Raw genomic sequence first — 20,617 nt, 5'->3', positions numbered from 1 at the left:
TTTTTGTGTGTCATCCACTTATGTCCTTAGCATTAATATATTTGTATCTTTACTTCAGTGGATTTTAACTTATCTGTTTTTTTTCTATTTTTGTGGTTTTCACATGCTTTTGCTGATAGTTGCAAACCCTTGAGACTTCTTGAACTTTCATCCCATGAGTATTTCAAAACTTCTTTGCTCTTGTACCATACAAGTCTTTCAATTTCTGCAAAGTCATCTTGTGGTTGAGCTACTCTGAGTTTTTACTCTGTTGGTTAACTGAATTTTCTTAGATTTCTTATACCTTAGGTTGACTCTGGCTTTTTTTCAGCCTCAGCTAGACAAAAGTCTCATGATTTTTAGGTAAAATTTAATATTATGTTTTGAATATATTGTGTCACATGGAGTGATAAAAGCCCTTTTAATACATTAATCATAATCTTCTTTTTAAAAAAAGGGTTTTGTCTTGAAAAAATGGTCAGTTGAAGTCCGAGATTGAAGTACACCTGACTCATATTTGTGCTTGGGAGGCCAACAGAGTTCATCTTAATGGAGTAAAACTTATGTGCCAAGAAGAAATTCAAACTGGCACTTAGTGGTACAAAATTTCAATTAAAAATGCTGGAATCTGTAAGTGGGAGGTAGAAATACATGTTAAAGACCATGCTGATTATAAACACCTTGTGTAATAGAAAAGTTAATGTAGAAATATTACACTCCTCCCTCCATGTCTCAGGAAATATTGGTGCTGCTAAAAAGCTTGAGTGCTTCTGGATCCTTAATTTCACTGACTTGTTATAAAGTACAGATAATTAGTCTTCTAAAGGGTTCTGCTTCTTCATGAGAATGACATCTCCTTATTTTTGGTAATTGATCATACATTTTGTATATTCTACATTTGAGAAAGGGTTGAGAGGTTGTCAGGAGGGATTTTTTCCCATGAACCAGTGAATTAATTCCAGGTTTACACTGCTCTCAGTGACCCTGCCCCATGGCTGCTGTATGGACTCTGTGATATCCTCTGGGTGATATTTAGCCCTGTATGTAGACCTGGTGTGAGGAGTTGTGCAAGACAGAAAAACTGCTGGGTAAAAAAATCTACAGAGGGATATTGATGCAGTGAAGAACAGACATGGTTTGGCAATATGGGGTTCTTTGCACTCTTCAATGTGCTTTTCTTTTGGTCACCAGTCCCTCTTACAGTTGTCAGTGCTCTATCCACATGATAGTGTATTTTGCATGAGGGAGACCTCTGGGATTTATTTGAGAATTGAAGCTTCTGCACATGGCTTGTGGCTCCCTAAGCAGAAATTTGGCATTGCAGATATGTAACAAAGCAGAAGTGAGGCTGATATTCTGAATAGTTTACTGAAACAGCCTTGGGAGAGTTGGCTGTCCAGATGCCCTGGAAATCCAGCCTTTTGGGTTTTTTCCCCCCTTGATTCTTTGTGGAGAGTAAAAAAGAAAAGGTGTGAAGGCTGAAGATATCACATTACATTCAGTTTTTTTGCAAGTGTCTTATTAAACATGAGTTATGTGATTTTTTTGTTCCTGTTAACTCTTGTTACTCTCTTCTTGCCCCATCAAGCTGTGTGCATTTCTAGATACCAATCTTAGGTCCCTTTCAGGAGAGGGAAAAGAAGGGCAGCACCAGGCTGTTTTCATTTTAGAGAAATGGCAGCCTAATTTCAGACTAAGGTCTGTAAATATATCTGCATCCAAAGTGTAATGCTGCTCATTGTGGGAAGTTTGGTGATCAGAAAGATGAGGGAGAAAAGGAAAAAGGTATCAAGTTTCAGAGCTGGTGATACAGTATGTGTGGGCTGTCAGTGTTCTCAGGTATCTCTGAGCTGTAAAATCTCATCTTGGCTGCTTAATTATCCACAGGAGAGTGCCAACTGGCAAGACTGTACTGTACTTCTAGAGTATTTTTTAAGTCTTCATTTAAAATTCAAATTGAGTAACATTTTTTATTACTACAGTCTTTAGAGTTGCAATTGTAATGCCTATAAGAACACACTTAACCTAGTACCAGGAGTTAATTGTTAAATTGCAGTGTCCTCTTTGCAGGGCATTGACTTTTCTTGCACACCTTGTTCAATGAGCAGTTTAAACAATTAAGTAAATGTTTGGTATTGGTAACGCTTTAAGAGAACTTACATGACTTGAGGGACATAAAATGGTTAACCTGTGGCAAGCCATTTTCTATTAGATTACCCATTAAATGCTGTTTTAATTGAGTAATGCATTGTACTTGTATTTAGAGTACTTTATGTAAGATTTATGTAGGGGAAATAAATAGATTTTTTAAAGCATCTTTATGTAATTGATTGTAATTATCAGTTGTAAGCATTTTTGCCTCTTTTCACCTGCAGTATGGATGGAGCAGACCTGTGTTTTGAAATTGTGAAGAGAGCAGATGCTGGATTTGTCTACAGTGAGGCTGTAGCCAGGTATTTATTGTAATTTTAATTAATCCCTTAGGATAAATAGGAAAGAATGAAATATAGTGTTGTACAATCTGTTAGGTAAAAGTTGAAACTTGTACTATAAATAATCTTGTTTCCACACTCTAGATGTTTATTGCAATAATTAGCATAATCAAAGTAGAATTTTGGAGCATTTTGCCATTTACTAGTTACAGATTAGGATGAATTACTGACTAAAACTGCATTTCACATCTGATACCTAATTGGCTGTGTTTGCCTTTATGGATCTCTCATATGATGGCATTAAGTGACTTGCCTGACAGGGTGAGGGTTTTACTGGTCTTGCTAGATGGAGTTGGTTTGGTTTTTTCTTTCTAATGTATCACTGTATTTATGGTCACCACACCTTTTCACTTATGAGATGATCTAAGATGAAGGAATCTATAAAATTGCAAAAGGGTAATGAGATCCACTTTCTTAATTGGCCTGATTGTTGAGCTCAAAGCCCACAGCATTCTTTGTTTGTTTTTCTCAACACTATAGATTTTTTAGCATTATAGGTACTAGGATGAAGGAGACCTCAATGTCTGTATTTGAATCCCTTGCTCATGGCAGGGTCAGCACAGCATTTGTGTCATGTTGCTCAAGGCTTTCTCCAGTGGGGCGTAGAATACCTCCAAGGAGGGGGGTTCCACAGCCTCCCTGAGCAGCTTAATCCAGCATTGTGATGTTCCTATGGACAAACATTGCCTTTAACCAGCTGGAGCCTCTGGAGGACAAGGATTGGCTTCCTTAGCCACAGTGATGCTGTGATGCAGCACAGGGTGCTGCTGCACGTGTTAGTCTTGCTGTAGGCAGTGATCTCTTAGGGCATCCTTTGGACACAGTGGAGAGCAAAGTTGCTCTCCAGTGTGCACCAAGCAAGCCAAGACCTTGGTGCAGTCCTTTTCCAGATAAATTTGGCACTGATATTCGCTTTTTTCTTTAGTTTTTAACTTTGTGTTTTGTTATTTAAAAAAAAAAAAAAAACTGAGGGCTCTTGACTTCCTTGTCATATCAAGCAGAATTACTGAATATTTGAAACCTTTACAAAAACCTGGAAAACACAGATTTTTCTTTTCTAATTTTCCCCATCTTCAGTCAGAATAATTCTCAAGCTTTAGATTGTATTATTCACTACTATAAACCTAAACTCTATTCTACAAAACTCTGTATATTTGAAGTTAAATTGGTTGACTAGTTTTTATACAGTTAGACTCTTAATACTTAGATTGTTAAATATGTATAGTAATTTTTCCTGTGGGTTTGTCATGTATAATGTCTTTGTTTTTTCAGTCATTACATGAGACAGATACTGGAAGCTCTACGTTACTGTCATGATAATAATATAATTCACAGAGATGTGAAGGTAAGTGGCTTAATTACTTTCTTTTTCTTCACCACAATAGTGCAAAGTACAGATTTTCAATTTCTATGATTTAGAGAAGGGAGGAGCTCTAGAAAAGAAATCCCTATTTGCTGAGTGTGTCTTTGCTATTATTTTGTCATGTAAGATTAAAGCCCACCCTAATTCCATCAATACAGAATATTTAGAAGGTCTGTATTCACAAATTACACATGCATTTGATTACAACATGCTTTGAAAGTCAGTTTAATTTCTAGTTTTTGAATATTCATATGGAATCTGCTTGCATTTTCTTCTGGTTAGGAAAATGTGTATATAAATGAATTGCATAAGTTAAACTGGAATTGGTAGTTTATTGGCATCAATTTGACAGCATAATGACAGCCCTCATTCACACTAAGATTTCATAGAGATGTACAGGCTTAAGTGCTACAATATTAGCAATATTATCTACTTCTTGGAGACAGTCCAGTAAACATTTATTACTATGAAAACTTCTTTAACATAAATAAGTTTGGGAGGATAAATGCAGTGTTTAAGACCAGTGTATTTACATACTGGTTTTAATCTGGTAAACTTTGTACTGTTTATGCAAGTAGTTTATCCTAAAGTACTTTTATGTAAGTAGGTGGGAGTTTTAACCCGAGTGGGCTTTATCTCTTCAATTTGATTATGCGTGTTCTTTGTTAATGTCATTGCCTAAAGTAGTTATTCCCACTTCTCCAAGAGTTTGGTTTCATCCAAAGTGAGTCAAGCACTGTAGGAATTAAGGAAAATACTATCAAGCTCTGATGGTGCAGTTTGAGATCTTGGATTTTAGCAAATAGAGAGATGGAGAGAGGGTAAACTCTGAACTCTGCTTCAAACTCCTGCAGGTGACCTGTGAGGGGAGAGAGTACAGACACTGAATTGGTGGTTTCTATGAGGAGTCATTTGATCTTTTATACCCAGACATTGCAGACCATTCGCAACCTCTTGCTCCTTTCCTTTTAAAAACGAGAAGATTATTATGTAACAGGCTTTCTTTTTAAGTTTGTTGTTTAAAGTAATTTCTTAAAGCAGAGTCTAAAATTAGAATTTTTGAGTATCAGCTCTTAATTGCTGGTAGAATGTCTCATCTTGTTCTGTGTTGAGGGTTCTAGGTACTTAGAGTTATTTGGTTTTGGTACCACATGAATTTCAGAATTATCATCTCTTTGTTGCTGTGTCTTTGTGGAAGCTCCACTTGTGTTATTTGGACCATATTCTTGAAAAAAACCCAAGTTAGCTTTGATGGCCTCTCAGGGAGGCTGTTTCACTGAGGTTAAAGTGGGGTTTAGTGCTTACCCTAACCTCAGACTCACAGGAGTTTTTAGAACCTCAGACTCACAGGAGTTGTTGTTTTTTTTTTTTTAAATACTATCCTTAGAAATGAACCTGTTCAAATTACATGGGTTAGGAAAAAATATCTAAGGCATCAGTCTAAAGCAGTGTAAACCCACAGTGTTTTGTTCTGGCAAAAGCAGTGTAGAGCTGTGAGGTCTGGGAGTTGGACACATTAAACTAACTGCAGTATCCAGGCTCTAGATGTCACTGTAGACGTTGTTTTGAAAGGAAATAGACTAAATGACCACTTCAGAAATTACCTGAATAAGTGAAAGTGCTTTGATACAGTCAGGCTACATTTTTCTCCCCTTTAGACTTTCTGTGAATGTTATTTTGAAATGTAAATTGCTTGGTCATTTTTTGCTGCACAGGAAAATAATCACCCTATAGCCCATGTAAGATTTAGGTGTCTTTCAGGTGTTTTTGTGCTCCCTTAGTTCCTGGCTGATTAGGAAGTTAGGCAGTTTAGAGTAGATAAAATTAAAGTTTGCTGTTGTCTGGTGCCAGAAGCTTTACCTGACTTTTCCAAGTGACTCAAGCCTGGGATAAATTCCCTGTGCCCCACATCCATGCCAGAATCAAAACATGAAAGCTTTCACAGGATGGCCTGTAGTTGTCCTAACTGCTCTCACTGCTCTGTGAAACCAGATGTTTCTTGAGCCTGTGTACATCATTTGACCCTCTTCAGCATTGCTTAAAGGCTTTATAATCAGTGAAAATTACAAATTTGCTTCACCCTCAGTTCACATGATTCTGCAGTGCTTGGAAGCTGGATCATATGGTAAGGAAAATAGAAGATGAAGGAAGGTAGAAAACTCAAGACAGCTGTGCATCAGAAATGTGAATGTCAAGAACTTTTTCCCTTACCACAACATTTTTTTCCTGTTAATGCCAGCCTACTGATAGAGGACTCAGGAATTCCTTTTCTTCTGTCATAACCTTGCTATAGTGTCAGGAATACCCAGAAGGTGGCTCTTGAAAGTAGCAGCATTGAAAATAAGTCTTTTCCATTACCAACTGTTATTACAGAGCAGTTTGTGTACAGAGAAGTCTTTATATAAGAGAACAACAAAAGGGAAAGGGGAAGGTTGTGGGTCTGAAATGAGATTCTTGTCTTTTCCTGTAAAACTCTTGCTGCAGTTTGAGTACATTTGTCACTGACTTATTTTTGCAATAACTTTAACAGAATGGTTTTTATCAATAAAACATCAAGAGGTTTTGCAACCTTTTGTGAGCCTTTATTGTTATGTAGAATTTTCCATAGTTGCAAAAATGTTGTTATAAAAATAACTCAGTATAACTGAGGGTTATAAGAGTGAGAGTATATAAGGTGTAAGAGTAATTTAATCACATCCAGAGCTTTAGTTGCTGGGGTCTTATCCTTAACTCATTCCAAGTACTCCAACTTTGTTCCACATAGTTTGAGTACCTGTATATGTTACTGATTAGTAAATTGGTGTGCAACTGTGGTCAAGGTGAGCCCGTCAGCAAAACGCAGACATCCAAAATTTTCATTATGGCTTTATCTTGATAGGTATGAATGCTTGTTTCCTACATGTGATCATCTAAATAGATAAACCTGCTAAAGCAAAAATACACATACTTTGCCTTCTCTGTCATTAAAATTTAGTTCAATATTTCTGTGACTGAGAGTCAAAACCAGGGTTTTTTTCCAGGGAATAGAACCAAGCATTATGTTCTGCACTGTGTGTCATATATACATCTGAGACTTGGTCTGTGAATAGAATTTGCATTGTGATTTTTGCACTGTACAGAACTTAACCTGTGATATGAATTCTGAGAGCACGCTCAGTTACCACTTCTGTCTTTCATTGCCTGAACTGCTTGTAGCTCAGCATTTCAGATTTTGCTGGTAGAATACAACACTCCTACACTTCTGCTTTTAGACATATCTAAAAAATGAGTAAAAGTAGTATATATGTGTGTGTGTGTGTTTATCTAACTGTATATTTGACTGTTTACAAAATTACCAAAATAGAGTCTGTTCTTTAATACCATCTTCCCTTTACTCCATCTTTGAATATCCAAACCAAGAAATCTGTTGTATGTTACTTTCCTTCCAGTCTTTTCAATCTTTTCACTTTGAAACTAATTTTATGCTTTCTGGGGATATTCAGTAATAATTGGTGGTTTTTTCTGTATTTTCTAGAGCTTAATAGATCTTTGAGATCCAGTAGCAACTTCTTGGTGAGGATTTTGTCACATATTAATTTGTTAAAAAGTGATTAAACCTGAAAAACCTGCAAAACCATCAAAGGTGCAATTGAAGTGTCCTACCTGGCCACCTTTTTTTCTGAGGTACACTTCCTCATTCAATGTACAAGGGACTCCAGAAACAAAACATTCAGTATTATTTCTCACTGTTTCTTCAGGCAGTGCTCTTTTCCCCCTGTTTATTTTCATTCCTGTGCCCCTGCTTCCTATCTCAAGGTCTCCTTGCTTGTTTTGTCCAGCCCTTTTCCTGTTGACCTGTTAGTATGTTCATAAACAATTTTGCTGAGAAAATTGTATTTATTCTGCTTGGCCTACCTGGAGTTGAACATTTAAAAACTTTCTGGTCACTAAGTTTATATGCTTCAGTCATTTACTGACACAGTCAAAAAGCTCAAAATGTCTTCTGATTGATGAGCTGGCAGCACATTTGAATGATTTAACCAAAAATTTGACAGACTCTTGTGGTCTCTAAACTGCTTTGCAAACCAGGTGCTGTGCCTGTTTGCCTTACGATTTTGTGTTCACTGCAATATAAATGAATTGTTTATTGTTTTTATTAAACAATTCACATGTCACCTGCTAACTTCTGAATTTGGCACCAGCATGTCTAAGCAATGCAAGAAGCTTTCCACACGAGCTGTGTTCTGCTGTAGTGTTTTTCTAACTCTCACTCATCCCTCATGCTTCTAAGTTTTGGGGCATTTTCCTCTCTGAACTCTTCTGTCAAATGCTAGACCAATGCAGGACTCAATTTGTAGTTTCTCAAATTGCCTGTACTGCACAAAAGCTTCTCCACTATTTGAAGTGAGAAAAACTTTGATGCAGTTAAGAACTTTAAAGGTAATCTTGGGCAGATTACATAGGATAGAAGTCAGGCATATGTCATTTTTTGGTGCTATGTCAAAATGTTGGTGTGGGATCTTGCTAAGAGTCTGTCACAAAGTTATATTTGATTAGTAGTTCCCAAAGTTTCATTCATTTTCTTGCCTTTTTGATAAGCACCGGGGAACAAGTGGTTGTGACTAGAAAAATGTAGGAGGAGTGTCTTCAGCCTATGCTGCCTTCAAAAACTGTGTTACGAGAAACAAGCCCAGGCAGGCATTTTGCTGAGATAACTGCAGCTACATTCCCTATAAAGTGTATTTCAGGAAGGACAGAAGTGTTGGGGTTTGAGTTCATGTCTGTGCAAATCAGAAAAGCACTTTGGTAGTGAACAGCTCTGCTCACCCAGACTTGCAACTGATGACCTAAAAACCAGTCCTGTCAGCAGTGCTTTGCCATCTGGAAAGCTTTGACTGCTCAGTTCTGCCTTGTTATTTGTAGTTACAGTTGTGCTTCACCCATCCCAAGGAAAATGTTGTGCTTTGTTCAACTTTATTGTAAAGGAAACCTGTGGCCAAAACTTGCTGATAGCAACAGAGAGCTGAGTCCTCAACTTCAGCCTAATTTTTGCCTTCTTCCTTGACTTTTTCAGTAAAAGGAACTGTCCACAGGTGAAATATGAAATATCTTTTGTATTACGTGGATGAATTACACTGTTCACTCTACAAACTCCTTGGATTCATTTGGATATACACATTGGATTTATTATGGCTAATGTTGATGTAGCAAGCAAGATGATTTGAAAATAAAATACAATATGTTTACCATTTTATTTAAATATGTCCCATTTTATATCAAAGCCTGCCTAAAGTTAGTTAAAATTCGTTTATTATTATTTATAGTCTATGAAAATCTTTCAATATTCCTTCCCATTTCAGTGAAAATATCAATATTGCATTTTTAATGTTCTGGTGTGGATTTTGTAAACAGGTCATAAAGACTTTTCTTAAATGTTTTATCTAACAGAAGGGATATAACTGGATCTAAACTGCTTTTAGTGGCAGCAAGACAAGTAAGGACATTTTTAATTTCCACTAGATAGTTCAACCTTGGACAGTCATTGTCTGTAAGCAGTACATAGAAAATTGGCCTAAAAATATGGTATGGAAGAAAACAGACAGTTAATATCATCTGGATGACAAGAATATTTCTTTTCACTGTTCTGTAAATTAGATGTTTTTCTCCAATACAGGTGTTTTTTTGTATTCTGCTCAGATGTCTGGTAAGAGAATAGTACGACCACAAAACGGTCATAAAAGACAGAAAAAAGCACACAGTGGCAAGATAAGCTGCAATCATTACAGGACGTTCACCAGCTTCTACCCTGACGTTGTAGCAGGTGGGGAACTCTCCTGAAACCTTCTCCTGGGCGTTGTAGGTGATGGCTGTGACTGTTATGCAGAGCACAGTCAGCCAGATAACGACACACAAATATTTAGCGAACTTTGGCCGCCGGAAGCTGTGCAGCAGGCGCCCCTGGAAGGTTCCTGGCAGAGCTGGGGAGCGTTGTGTGCCACAGTTCTTCTTCAGCGTGGCGTACTGGCTGAGGGCGATGGAGCACAGGATGGTGATGGTCACGTACATGCTGACGTGCATCACCAGCGTGCCCAGGTGATGGGCGATCCTGCACGCCGCCGACTCGTAGGGCCAGCGGTGCCCGTCCGCAAAGTAGGTGGCCAGGAAGGGCATGGTGCTGCAAACCAGCAGATTTGCAATCACCAGGTTGGCCAGGTAAATGTACTGTGTCCTCCGGGTGTGCACTTTCCGTGAAAATATCCAGGCACTCAGAATGTTCCCAAAGATTCCAGCTGGAAACAGGCAGGAGTAGAGGATGGGGAGAGCTACGGTGGTAGCTGGCGATGGCTGAAGACATGATGAGTTGTTCATTTATGGCAGGATTTCTTGAGTGGTCAGAGCTGAAACACAGTTAAAATTTAATATTTCTGTAATGTGCATCTAACATCTCTTCTTTGCTCTTATCTCAGCTGTTTCTATCTCTCTGAATTTTTAGTGTTCCTTTGATGCTGCTGTCTTAAGTCTGCATGAGGTTACAGTTTGGGCATTCTCTTCCACTAAGACTTCATGAAGAAAAGTTAACCCTGAAGCTTTTATGTGCACAGAATGTAATAAAATAAATGAGGAAGCTGAAGGTTCAAGCTAGGGTCTGGCAGTAACTTCTGTGATCTTGGTTTATTCCTCAATCTTTTGGAACATCTGTAACCTAATTTGGAAACCACTTACAGACCATTTAAAATTAAATTAGCAAATTAAGTGCAAAGAGTTACTTTAATTCCAGAAATGCTGAAGAGTGTCTGTACCTCCATTTAACTAAAAATTAGTCTGTATGCTGCAAGAATCTCACTATATGTATTTATTCTGTGCTCATGTCTGTATGTAGTGTTACTTTATCAGAGCTCTAATGTACATTTAGCAACTCAGTCTATATATTTTTAGCATATACAGTGGTTATTGAAAACTGCAGTATATTAATTTTTTCCAAGTTCTTTTTTCAGTCTTTTCTCAATTTCCAAACTGAAAATAAGAAATGAAAGCTCTGTGCAATTACTGTGTGTAAAAACTGATATTTCCATTTACAACCCTGTAGTGGAGAGTTTTTACTGTTGTATGCATAGATATACATACATATTTTAGTGGAGTGTATCCTAGTTCGTTTTTTTTATATCAAATCATATAGAAAAAAAATAACAGATTTTAAACTTAGAGACAATATTTTTTTAAGCTGTAAACAAGTGAACTCAGATGCTAAAGAGGATTCAGTGTGACAATGATAAAAAGCACAGAGACCAAGTATAAAAACTATGCTGTACACAGTGTTAGACAAACTTGCAAATTAAACTAACTTCTATAGTTCTTGTATTTTAGTGTACACTAAGTTCTGTATGTATTGTTGAATTAAAATATATTAAATTTTATTATTTTTATTTACTTTTATTATAATGGATTGAATTCACAAAGTAATTGTTTAATTTATTCATTTTAGAAGTCTAATGAAAATTTTTGTGTAACTGACCAAATTTCATGAAGTAAAACAAAGAAGTAGTAATTTTAAGCTTACCTATACAAGCTGCAGGCACCTTCCTTTGCTGAGAGGAAATACTTCTGTCTGGTATCTGTTTAATCTCCACTGCTGCAGTGAAAATGATGGCACAGGAAGCTGGAGAGTACAGTTAAAAAATTCTCTCTGGCATAACTAAGTTTTCAGAGTGTACACTTCCCTTTTACAATGGCAGGTGGGAGGCAGGCATTTACATTTTAGAAAATATGTATGTACAAAAAAGTACAAAAAAGGCTTTGAAATTAAGTCAGGAACAGCTCCATTAGGGAAAAAAAAAGGAGATAGCATGGAATAACAGCTGTAACAGTCCTTTAGGTATGGCACAGAAACACCTTGCAATCATTTATATAATGCCTTCCTCTTTTGGGGGGTGGAGGTGTTCTCTTTAGGACTGCCCACTTTCCTTCATGCTGCTGTTTTATGCATGAAAACTTGTGTTTTCAGTCATATTTAACAGCTTTTCAGCTCCACAAGCTGTCACCAAGCTGCCTATCCCCAAAGGTCACATGCAGCAGTGCTGTGTCCATGTCTGTCCTCACAGAGTGACCAAATGGACACATCTCTTCTGTCTGGTCAGGTGATGGATTGTGTGGAAGCAATTTACAGGTGATGTATCCAGGGGTTCTGGCAGGGAAAATGGACTCACTGTCCAAGAAATGCAGTGTTTCACACAGATCATCCAGAGGTGTACACAGGACAGTTTCCTTCCTCCACAGCATAGATGTGATCACAGAGCAAACTCTGCTTAGTTCTTTAGAAGTTGAGGCTTTTGGACATCTGTGATTGTAAGATAATACCTTTTCAACACTTTTGGGCTTTCTACTTTCTGATACATCTGTGGTTGTAAGATAAAGCCTTTTCAACACCTATAAATAAGTTCCTTTATGAGAAAATAAGTTAGGTAAGGTTCTTGTTTTCCTAGTTTGGGTTTTTGTTTAAGCATAAATTCACCTCATGATCTGTTATCATTGTTCAGTCTTTTTATTACTTTTTTTTTTCCTAAAATAATGTACATAAAAGCTGGCTTCCTATTTTGAATTCATAGCTGAACTAATTTACAAATAGATTTATTTTCTGTGTAGTATTAGTAATTAGGTTGTAAAGCTGCAATTAGTTTGCATGTACTTTAATTCTCATTCTTGTTAGATTTAATTATACCTTGTTTTCCACTTTTGAATATATATTATATTAAAAATCATTCTAACAGAGAGAGTCTTCTATTTATTACATGTTCAATAGTTTCTAAGTAGTGTTAGAAGTCCTTGTTGCTGTGGCATTCCACTGAGGTTTAGATCTCAAATGTATTTGAAGATACTCAAATAGAACACATTCATTTTTTTATGCCATTCACTTTTAAGTTCTTCGTAATTATTTTTATGTGTATCATTCACCTCAATGATTTACATTTTCTCTATTCTCAAACAATGACACTCTTAATTTATACATGTTCTAGATTTTATATTGCCAATAGGCAGCATATGTTGCATTTCATCGTTATATGCAGACAACTTGTTTTCTGGCCCTAAGAAACATAAAACCAAGGAAATTCCCAGTGATGAAATTCCTCAACTTCAGCAAGGCTTTGTCACTGTCTCTCACAGCCTTGTGTGCTGTCAGAGCATCAGACTAAAGCTTCAATATGTGAACCTCCCAGTTCTGGGAATAATGTGATTCTCAGTTGTTTTTCAGTGGTATACGTTGCACTCCTCTTTTATAATTGCTCTTTGTCTGCCCTCAGAAACATCAGTTTGCAAGTTAAAACCATAATTGCATTTAATTTCAGTGCAAAAATGAAAGTTGATGTTGTGGTTTAACCCTGATAGACAGGTGATCCCTCACAGCTGCTCACTCATTCCCCCTCAGTGTGATGAGGAGGAGAATCAAAAGTGAGAAAATTTTTTATGATTTTTGCCTCTTCCCCCTCTTGTTTTTGTGGCTGCTGTGCTGCAGAGCAGACCTCCGCTTCTGCTGCTCCCTCCTGCTTTGTCTGACACAGTCTGATCAAATCTGCTGGTATCTACCAGAGTAGGTGTTTGTGGTTTTATCCCAGAAAGCTCCTAAATCCCACACATTCACGTACTTCCTCTCCAGTGGGCTGGGAGGCAGAACTAATAGGGTAAAAGTGGAAATTCATGGTTTGTGAGAGTTTAATAAGCTTAAAGAAAAAGAAACAGGCAGAAACAAAAAAAAACCCAAGTGATAGAAAGCAGCCCCATCTGACCAGTGCCCAGTGAGTTCCTAAAAATAGCACCACAGCCAAGCTTCCTTCTTGGCTTTTATTGCTGAGCATGGCACCGTGTGCTCTGGATATCCCTGGGGTCTGCTGTCCCTGCTGTGTCCCCTCCCATGTCCCTGTGCACCCCCAGCCTCTCGCTGGGCTGTTCTCAGAGACAGTGAAGTCCTGCTGCTTGTGCAAGTGATGCTTAGCAATGGCTGAAGCATCCCTGGGTGTCAATACTGTTTTGATCACAAGCCCAAAACACAGCCCATATTGTGGAAAAGACTATCCCAGCCAAAACCAGTGCAAACACTGGTACAGTTTGGTACACCAGTTGAAATCCATGTGTTTATGGATTTGAGTAAAGAGGAGAATGAGGTTCATGCAGTTGTATGTGGATGTGTGTTGATTTAGCCTTTAAATACAGAAAGGAAAACAAATAGAATTACCTTCATGTTAAAATTCACCTGAAGACTCAGGTAATCAGGAAACACTGGGAAGAGAAGTAAGACACTATTTGAGTGACTGATTCTGTGGTCATTTGGCACATCACAGTGTGACTTTCAGCATATCTCCCAAGATGTTTCTGGACTGTTTTGTTCTTCAGTAATATTTTCTTGTAAGGCCTGGTGTTTACCCCCAAATTTAGGAGAATTGGTTGCAGAAAAAAAATACATAAGTATTAAATATTTTTTTTCAAAAGAGTAAGTATACCTGCTTTTGTTTCTTGGTCAGTAGTAGCTGCTTCCTACATGACAGTGCTGTCTAGTTTCAGATCCCTTTCTGAGCCTGTTGATACATCTGGCCTTCAAGATTCTGAAGCACTGATTTATACAGCTGTAGAAATCCAGGAGTATTTTCTGATAGCTTTCTTTGGTTGTCTCTTTGTTCTGACTGCTGCTCCCTTAATGCTACACTTTTTCAAGATTATGTGGTCATTCCTGTTCCCCTCTTCTATGCCATGCTACTCTTAGAGATTTTCTTACAGACCTGTTCCCTTTCAGATTTTCATTTCTGAGCTGGAGAGTTGATTAATTTAATGCAGTTTGGATTTTCAGTACCAAAATCCTGTATTACTACTTGATCTTCTGAAGAGATCTGAGTCTGTTTTGGCAATACTGCTGTGTCCATGAATTACAAACCTTGTAAATGAAAATTCTGGTCTAACCATTCAGAATAATTTTAGAAATCACATTTTGTTCAAGCTCCTGTTGTTCATGTCTATCCTCTCCTGATTCCCCAGCCCACACCCTCACCCCAGCCTGCTGTTCAGTATCATCAACCCACTGCTCACAGAATAAGCATGGAAAAGAAAGAATGATGAGATAACATATATATCTTGTGAAATTATGGTTTATCAACTCTACTAGATGTACCAGAATGGATGTAATGATGTAGAATTACAGTATTGCATAATAAAATTGTACTGGACAAATACAAAACCAAGAGAAGCATTAATATAATAGGATGGCAAAATGATAGATAAAAGATCATGAAATGCAATTACTGTGAGAATCAGAAGTTATTGTACAAACACCTCAGTTGTATGCTGAAATGTTTAAGAAAAAGTCAGTTACCATCACATCTTTATGAAATTACACATTTGTGGAAATCTTTCTTTTGAAGATAAGGAAACCTCCTAATTTTTAATTTAAAAAAAAAAAAAAGGAAAACAAAACAGACTGGCTAGTCATTGTAATTTATTTGACATGTTTATATCCAGTTCCATTCAAATCTGAATGATGTAAATTCACATAAAAATTAATCTAAGTTTATAGCTAGCTGAGGTGAAACCTTATGTTTACTTTGTTGAAGCAGAGTATTATATCTTCTGTAAAATTAAAATATTATATGAAATTAGCAAAAATCCACAGATTTTGCAGAGCTTGATGTCTGGCCTCTATTTCTTTCACCTTTCTGGTCTGTTATGCCAGACATTTAATTTGTTCATTGTTGTGCTGCTTTAGTCATCTTTGTGCCAGACATTCCCACCTTCAGCTCTCTGGTTTTTGAGAAATGTTACAGTTTGGAATTTGTTTGTGCCTAAATACATAAAGCTGTTTAGTATCTGAGAATGTAGCTGTAGCTATGAAACATTGCTATTACATTGCTGTTCACATGGCATCAGCAATTGCCAGGGAGGAAGCATGCAACTGGCATGTGTGGCTTTGGAAATCTAGGAGTAGACCAATACCTGAGCCTGGCTGATCTTTTTGCTCCATTCTGTGAGTTGATGTTCCTTGCTGAACTGTTTGTGCAGTCATGAAATTTGTCACATTGAAGGAAATCTTAGGAAATACCCACCTCATCTCTCCTTCATTTATTTCGAGTTTTCTGAAAGCATTGCTTGCTTTTCCTCAAGTGTTTGACCTTGACACTCATTAAAATGTTGGAAATACAAGGGTCCTAGTAGGATTTTAATTTTGCTGCTTAATACAACTAAGACTGTCTTCTGTACTTAAAACTGAATTGATAACTGTTATATTCTTCACCTAATTTTTAAGACTCATATTGCTAAATTCGAAAATATTTTCTTTAAAAATACATTTATAAATGTAATAAAAATACTGATCTCTTAGAAACCTGTGAAAATGGAGAAAACCATAAAATACATAAGATCTGTAATGGTCTCTAGATCTTTCGAATAGGACAGGATTTACTTTTTGCAAAAGGAATCTATTATTTACGTACACAAGCAACTAATATTAATGTGTATATACAAGTTTACAGGTTCAAACCCCTTTGTGAAAATCTCCCTAAAGGGTTAGTGTTCTAGTTTAGTCCAACACAAAATGTCTGAGAACTTCCTAATTTATGTTCTTAGATAAACAAGAGCAAAAAAATTCTTCTGAAAAGTAACTTCTCATTTTCACAAACAGAAGTAAGACTTCTCATTTTTCTTAACAGGTGGAAAGAGGCAGGATTAGTAGCTGTAGAGTAGAGGATTTTTTGATCTGAAATTGGTGACCCAGAGTGACAGAGATCCATTTAAACATTCAAATCATAGACTTCTTCCTTGAGTAGCTGGAGTGAGGAGTGGTGGTAGATAATCGCTCTGGAGTGTATTGGCCAAGTTTTATGTCTGAAGTGCTCTCCAGGTTTAGGCTTGACTCTCCATGAAGTTTTCTGCAAATCAGTTGGAATACAGTCTTACGGACACTTCTGGACATTAGGAAATACATAACTGGGTCTAGGCAGCTGTTAAATGATGAAAATACGAGCATCACCTCATTGCACGTGTGAATGATCTCCATCCAATAACAGGATGGGGTTTGTAACTGTGATGTGATGTAGACAACCCGGAATATGTGATAAGGCACAAAACAGACTGTGAAAATTATGAGAACAATGAAGGAATTTCTTGCTGTCTTGGTGTATTTTCCTGCATTGGGAAAATTTGCCCTTTTCCTCGAAATTTTCAGAAGGTTCTTGGCAATTTTAACATACGAAAGTATCAAAAGGAAAAAAACTATCCAGAAAATCAGTACAGTGATATAATTTAAAATTGCTTCTGTCTTCTCTGCATTCTGTTTGGTTCGGTAATGGAAGCACTTGGTGGAGTTGCTGTCCTTAGTCTTAAAGAAAGATGGTGCAACTACCACTATAAATCCTGTCAGCGCAATCGCCCACACCGTGCAACAGATCTGCACACTCCGGGTAGTGCTTAACATCTTTGGACGCTTCACAGACTTAGTGATTTTTATATAACGATCCAGACTAATTAATCCCAACAGTACTATGCTAATGTACATGTTCATGTAAAACAGAGTTCCCACAACCTTGCAAAAAATCCGCCCAAACATCCAGCGGTTGGTGGCATGGTAGAGTATCCGAAAGGGAAGACAGAAGATGAGCAGGAGGTCTGCAACAGCTACGTTTAGCAAGTAAACTTGGATAGAATTCCTCTTCTGATTAATGCCCAGGAAAGCAAACAGGGCTATGATATTTCCAACCAATCCAACTACAAAAATAATAGAGTAAAAAACTATCAAAGCAAGTGACAGTGAGTTGTTGTCATCCAAGGAACAGCTGGCATCATTGTGACTTTCTGAGGCATCTATGGTCAGGTTGGTTTGGTTACTCCAGAATTCTTCCTTGTGTGGACCAATGGTTGATAAATCAGCTGAAGTTGCAGCCATCATTTGCAAAGGGGTTTTAGCTGTTCTGCAAAAAGACAAAGAGATTTTAAGAATTAAATCTCCATTCATGTGTCTGTTTGCTTTATAGCCTAACAGTCTAATGTGGTATAAACATAAAAGGCAGTAGCTAAAAGGAATAAATGCACCAAGTATTGGTGTAGCTGAACAGAAAGAGTTTCAGCCAGATATCATAAAATAATATAAGTCTACATAATCTGCAGGCAAGAAAGAACAGATAGTGTAGAGTATTCATAGATAAATATTTCTGTAATTACAGCGTTATTACTGTTTTGTGTTGTTTTAAAAGTCAACTATTACATTTTGCTGCAAACTTAAGAATTTTCTTTATCTATAAGAATAAATAATTTTTTAAAGTTCACTTCTTAGGACCAGAATTTCTAGCACAGAAAAAATTTTAATGGTACAGTAAGCATAACTAAGTATTCTCAGTGTTGACACAAAGTACATAGAAGTATATTAAAGGACGTCTAAACTCATCTGTGTTAATTTTAAATAATTCAGATCTCTCACATGCCACTCACTGGCTCTCAATTACAAAAGCACTCATCAATTAATAATATTTACTTGGCTATGTACTGTGTTATAAGTAACTCTGTGAGACAGTATTATTGCAGTAGCTTGTTTTTAATAATCTGTACCTTCACATAAATGTGGTTTTTCCTTTTCTTGGCTGTTCACAAATCAGTAGTACACAATCTACTATTAGCTGGAAATCACAATAATGCAGTAACAGGCTGTTTTCAAACCTTTCTTGTTTTCATGGTTTTCTTTGCATTCATGAAATAGTTTTTAATTTCACTAAGCTCATTGCTGACCAGGAAGGTACAATGTGAAAGATAAAATCAGCCTTGACCAGTGAAGGAAAACCAGAAGTGTGTGGTTTGGAGAGCAGTCACGTGAAGGCAGTGATGTTTATCGCTGATAACTAATGATAAAACTTCAGTCTTCAACTTGTTTGTCATAGCAAGAAGAAATGCCATTAAAAAGTTTATTTAGTATATTTTTGTTTTACAGAGGAAAGAGGTTTTTTCCCATAATCTCACAGAATTTTCAGAAGTGGTTTTGACACTCTGAATTTAGTTGTTACGGAAAAAAAAACAAACAAAAAACCACTGCTGTATATGTAATCTTAAAATAACTTTTATGCTAGGTCTGTGTCTAGGCCATGCAATTTTCATTCTAGGTCTTAAAAAATATAAATTTATATTTAATTCTGTGGTGCAGCCGCAGCACTGAAAATGACAACACTTTAGGCAAAATTCTTAAGAAGAGCTAACGTACTTACAGAATCTGAATTCTCGAGAGCAGAGTCTAAAACATTTTAACATCCTGTGTTGTTTTACCCTACAATTACATTAAACTGGTAGGGTATGTTAGCAGTTTCAAAACCAGCTGTTCTCATACTTGCCACATGATATTGCAGGGCAAGTAATTTCAAGAGATTGATTTCAAACTGCAGTGTTTTTAAATACATGTTGAAACTCATCTACTGCAAAGACTTCATGTTTAGGTTGCTTTTCTATGAAATTGTTTCATATGGAGACTTGCATAAGGAAGTTTAGATCGATGAGAGAGAAACTTGGGTTACACTGCAAAGGGATCGGGAACAAAACTTCTTGCTGTCATAAGTTGTGTCACCTCTAAGCAAGCAGATGTGCTTAAATCCAGGTATACTTAGCAAAGGATTTGGAGGTCAGCAACATCTCTGCAATTAAGAAAACTACAGCTGAAGTATAAAAGAAGTCACTTACCATTTAGGTGTTAAGAAGTTCTGCTGGTTCTCAAATCCACTGGTAAAGACAGGGAGGAGAAACGTGCAGGTCCTTTTATTAGAAAGCTGCAGCAGCAGCTTCTCTCTGAAAGCAGTGAGCTCCAGCTGACTCGTGCAATTGGCAACAGGGGGAAGTTTTAACTGATGTTGCAACTGGTTTGCATTGTTTTTTTTAAAGGCATTTTTAACTGGCCATACCCAGGTCATTTGGGCTCTGCTGAGAGGTTCTGAAATATTTTTTTCTCAATTTTGCACTGGATTGGAGATTTGAAGTGTTTTTCTCAAAGGCTTTGTTTCTGGTGGGCAGTGCCAGTGGTTTTTTGGGTGATAGTGATGTTGGTACAGTTTATCATCTCTTTAGTGCTTCCTGGAATTAGTGTCACTTTTTTCCAGTAGAGGGTAAAGATAAATCAGCACCGCCGTGGAATGGGACATTTTGTAAATGTTTATATAGTTCTCCCATCTACCTTTCTCCTTGCCTGGGATTAGAACTGTTCTTCTTTCTCACTCCAAATGACAGTGATGAGAGGATGTGAAAGTGCCTTAAGTGTGCATCTTAGCCATTTCAGTAAGGCAGAAGTGAAATACAATATGCAGCAATAATACCACCTGGTAATACTCTTCCAAGTGAGCCATAGGAATTGAAAATTACATTTATGAATTAGAAACTTAAGAGTAGATTCGAGAAGACCTGATATGACAAGGTCTAAATTTAATGAAGATCTCAAGAACATTGTTTTGAAGATATTTGTTCTCATATAATTTAAACTTTTACAAAAAGACATGGGTGGCTAGAGATGGTAACTTTACAAGTAGTCACTTTGAACTTCTGGTAGCTCCTGTGTAATCTTTTGAGTTCTTAGTTTTGCAATTTAAGCAGTAATGTATTCTCAGGAAGTAGTATACAAATTTGAGGTTCTTCATTTTAAATAATACGGTGTTGAAAAGAGAGGCTTTTAGCAAATGCAGGAAGTTCTAAATTAAATGCAGTTGTTTGGGTACGTGTATTTAATACCAAATTGTGTTCTAATAGATTTTGTCCGTGTGTTGCTTTCTCCTACAGCAGTCACTACCCATCTGAATTATTGTATAATACT

At 37.0% G+C, this 20,617-nt stretch overlaps 3 protein-coding genes across 14 annotated transcripts in view; 1 reads left to right on the top strand and 2 right to left on the bottom strand.

The window, feature by feature from the left end:
* The window catches only part of CASK (calcium/calmodulin dependent serine protein kinase), a 184,824-nt gene that overhangs the window by 82,678 nt on the left and 81,529 nt on the right, over window positions 1-20,617 (top strand). For all 12 annotated transcript variants that reach the window (XM_077781674.2, XM_077781677.2, XM_085560260.1 and 9 more), the window contains exons 4-5: window positions 2,355-2,432; window positions 3,744-3,816. In XM_077781674.2, the coding sequence (XP_077637800.1) occupies window positions 2,355-2,432; window positions 3,744-3,816 (151 nt within the window). The remainder of the gene's footprint in view (window positions 1-2,354; window positions 2,433-3,743; window positions 3,817-20,617) is intronic.
* Window positions 8,978-11,512, bottom strand: GPR82 (G protein-coupled receptor 82). The gene is made up of 2 exons (XM_021552540.4): window positions 11,372-11,512; window positions 8,978-10,211 (listed from the first exon to the last, which is right to left on the bottom strand). The coding sequence occupies exon 2, from the start codon at window positions 10,180-10,182 to the stop codon at window positions 9,196-9,198; it is 987 nt and encodes a 328-aa protein (XP_021408215.1). The 5' UTR covers window positions 10,183-10,211; window positions 11,372-11,512; the 3' UTR covers window positions 8,978-9,195.
* On the bottom strand, window positions 14,925-19,632 carry GPR34 (G protein-coupled receptor 34). Its single transcript, XM_021552539.4, has 2 exons — window positions 19,501-19,632; window positions 14,925-17,753 (listed from the first exon to the last, which is right to left on the bottom strand). The coding sequence occupies exon 2, from the start codon at window positions 17,729-17,731 to the stop codon at window positions 16,586-16,588; it is 1,146 nt and encodes a 381-aa protein (XP_021408214.2). The 5' UTR covers window positions 17,732-17,753; window positions 19,501-19,632; the 3' UTR covers window positions 14,925-16,585.

Source organism: Lonchura striata, chromosome 1, assembly GCF_050655825.1.
Source record: "Lonchura striata isolate lonStrDom1 chromosome 1, ASM5065582v1, whole genome shotgun sequence".
Taxonomy (NCBI): domain Eukaryota; kingdom Metazoa; phylum Chordata; class Aves; order Passeriformes; family Estrildidae; genus Lonchura; species Lonchura striata.
The sequence above is the reverse complement of the archived record's forward strand: the minus strand, read 5'-3'. Positions and strand labels throughout refer to the sequence as shown.